Source organism: Argentina silus (assembly GCF_951799395.1).
Source record: "Argentina silus genome assembly, chromosome: 12".
Lineage (NCBI taxonomy): Eukaryota > Metazoa > Chordata > Actinopteri > Argentiniformes > Argentinidae > Argentina > Argentina silus.
This window is the reverse complement of record NC_139666.1, coordinates 6333156-6334300: the sequence shown is the minus strand read 5'-3', so window position 1 is coordinate 6334300 and position 1145 is coordinate 6333156. Positions and strand designations below refer to the sequence as shown.

Below are 1145 nucleotides of genomic sequence, written 5' to 3'. Positions count from 1 at the left end.
GATAGGAAAGGAGTGATCTAAGAGAAACTGTCTCCAGCCTCATGCTTAAACCTGTCCAATGCTGTCGAAAGGCAGTAGGGAGAGTGGAAGAGGGTACACTTTGGAGTGTAAATGTCGATAATCAAGTGCAGACTTTGGAGTGTAAGGATAGAGAATCAAGTGCAGACTTTGGAGTGTAAGGATAGAGAATCAAGTGCAGACTTTGGAGTGTAAGGGTAGAGAGAATCTGTGTTGTTCAGATGTAGAACTCTTGGTCTTCGTCCTCTGTCTGACCTCCCTGATCTTTGTCACAGCTGTTCTGTGCCCCTGCCCCGTTGATGCTGTTAGAGCTGTCCCATTGGCTGATGGAGGCGTCACTCAGGGATAGCGGGCCGCTCAGAGGCAGGCCGGCGCTGTTGGGGCGGGACCTCTGCAGGGTGGAAGGCGTGTTATTGGGCGCCAGGCTGCTGGTTCTCCGGGGAACGGGGGGCCGGCCTAACGTTGCCGCCTTGACTGGGACACGCCCCGCAGTAGGCGCCGGGGTGGGAGAGGGGGCTACGTCTCTGGGGGGGGCTGACGAGGGGCGGGGTGGCGGCCGTAGGCGGGGCTTGCTGTAGGCCGAGACCACCGATAGGTCCACGATGCTGCCCGTGTCCACCTTCCTCCCCGTGTCCACGTCCGTCTCCTCTGCACCAATCAGAGCGTCCACGTTGAGGCGGAAGGGCGGGACCAGGGAGCAGCTGCGGGTGTGGAGGGATTGGCCGACACAGGACGTGTGGGAGGGGCCCGGGGAGGAGCATGCGGAGCGGGAGCGGAGACCCCCGACGCCCAGGGTAGGAGTGAGGGAGAAGAGGGAGCGCGTGTGGTGACCCCTCCAAGTCCCCGGGTGGTGCTGACGAGCCCAGGCTGGTTCCTCCTCCTCCTCCCCATCCTCTCCCTCCTCGTCCTCGCAAGCCAGGGGCAGAGAGGTCTGGGAGGCCCGGGAGGGCCAGGCCTGGGTCCTAGCCTCCTGGGTCTGGGTCTGGGTCCTGCAGCGGGGCAAGGTCCGGGGGTAGCGCCGGTTCCTGTAAGAGACGGGGCCGCGGCCGTACGTGGTCGGCGGGGGCGGTGCCGGTTCCGGCGACGGGGTGGGGGAGGAGGCTTCTGGCTGCTGTATGAACTGGCCA

The 1145-nt window shown here is 63.4% G+C and overlaps 1 protein-coding gene across 1 annotated transcript in view; it reads right to left on the bottom strand.

The window, feature by feature from the left end:
* Positions 1–235: 235 nt before the first annotated feature.
* Positions 236–1145, bottom strand: part of fam124a (family with sequence similarity 124 member A) — a gene marked incomplete at both ends in the record, with an annotated part of 18481 nt that continues 17571 nt past the window's right edge. Inside the window, one exon of the mRNA XM_083682087.1 lies at positions 236–1145. This exon is cut by the window's right edge and continues 35 nt beyond it. Within this exon, the coding sequence (XP_083538213.1) occupies positions 236–1145 (910 nt within the window).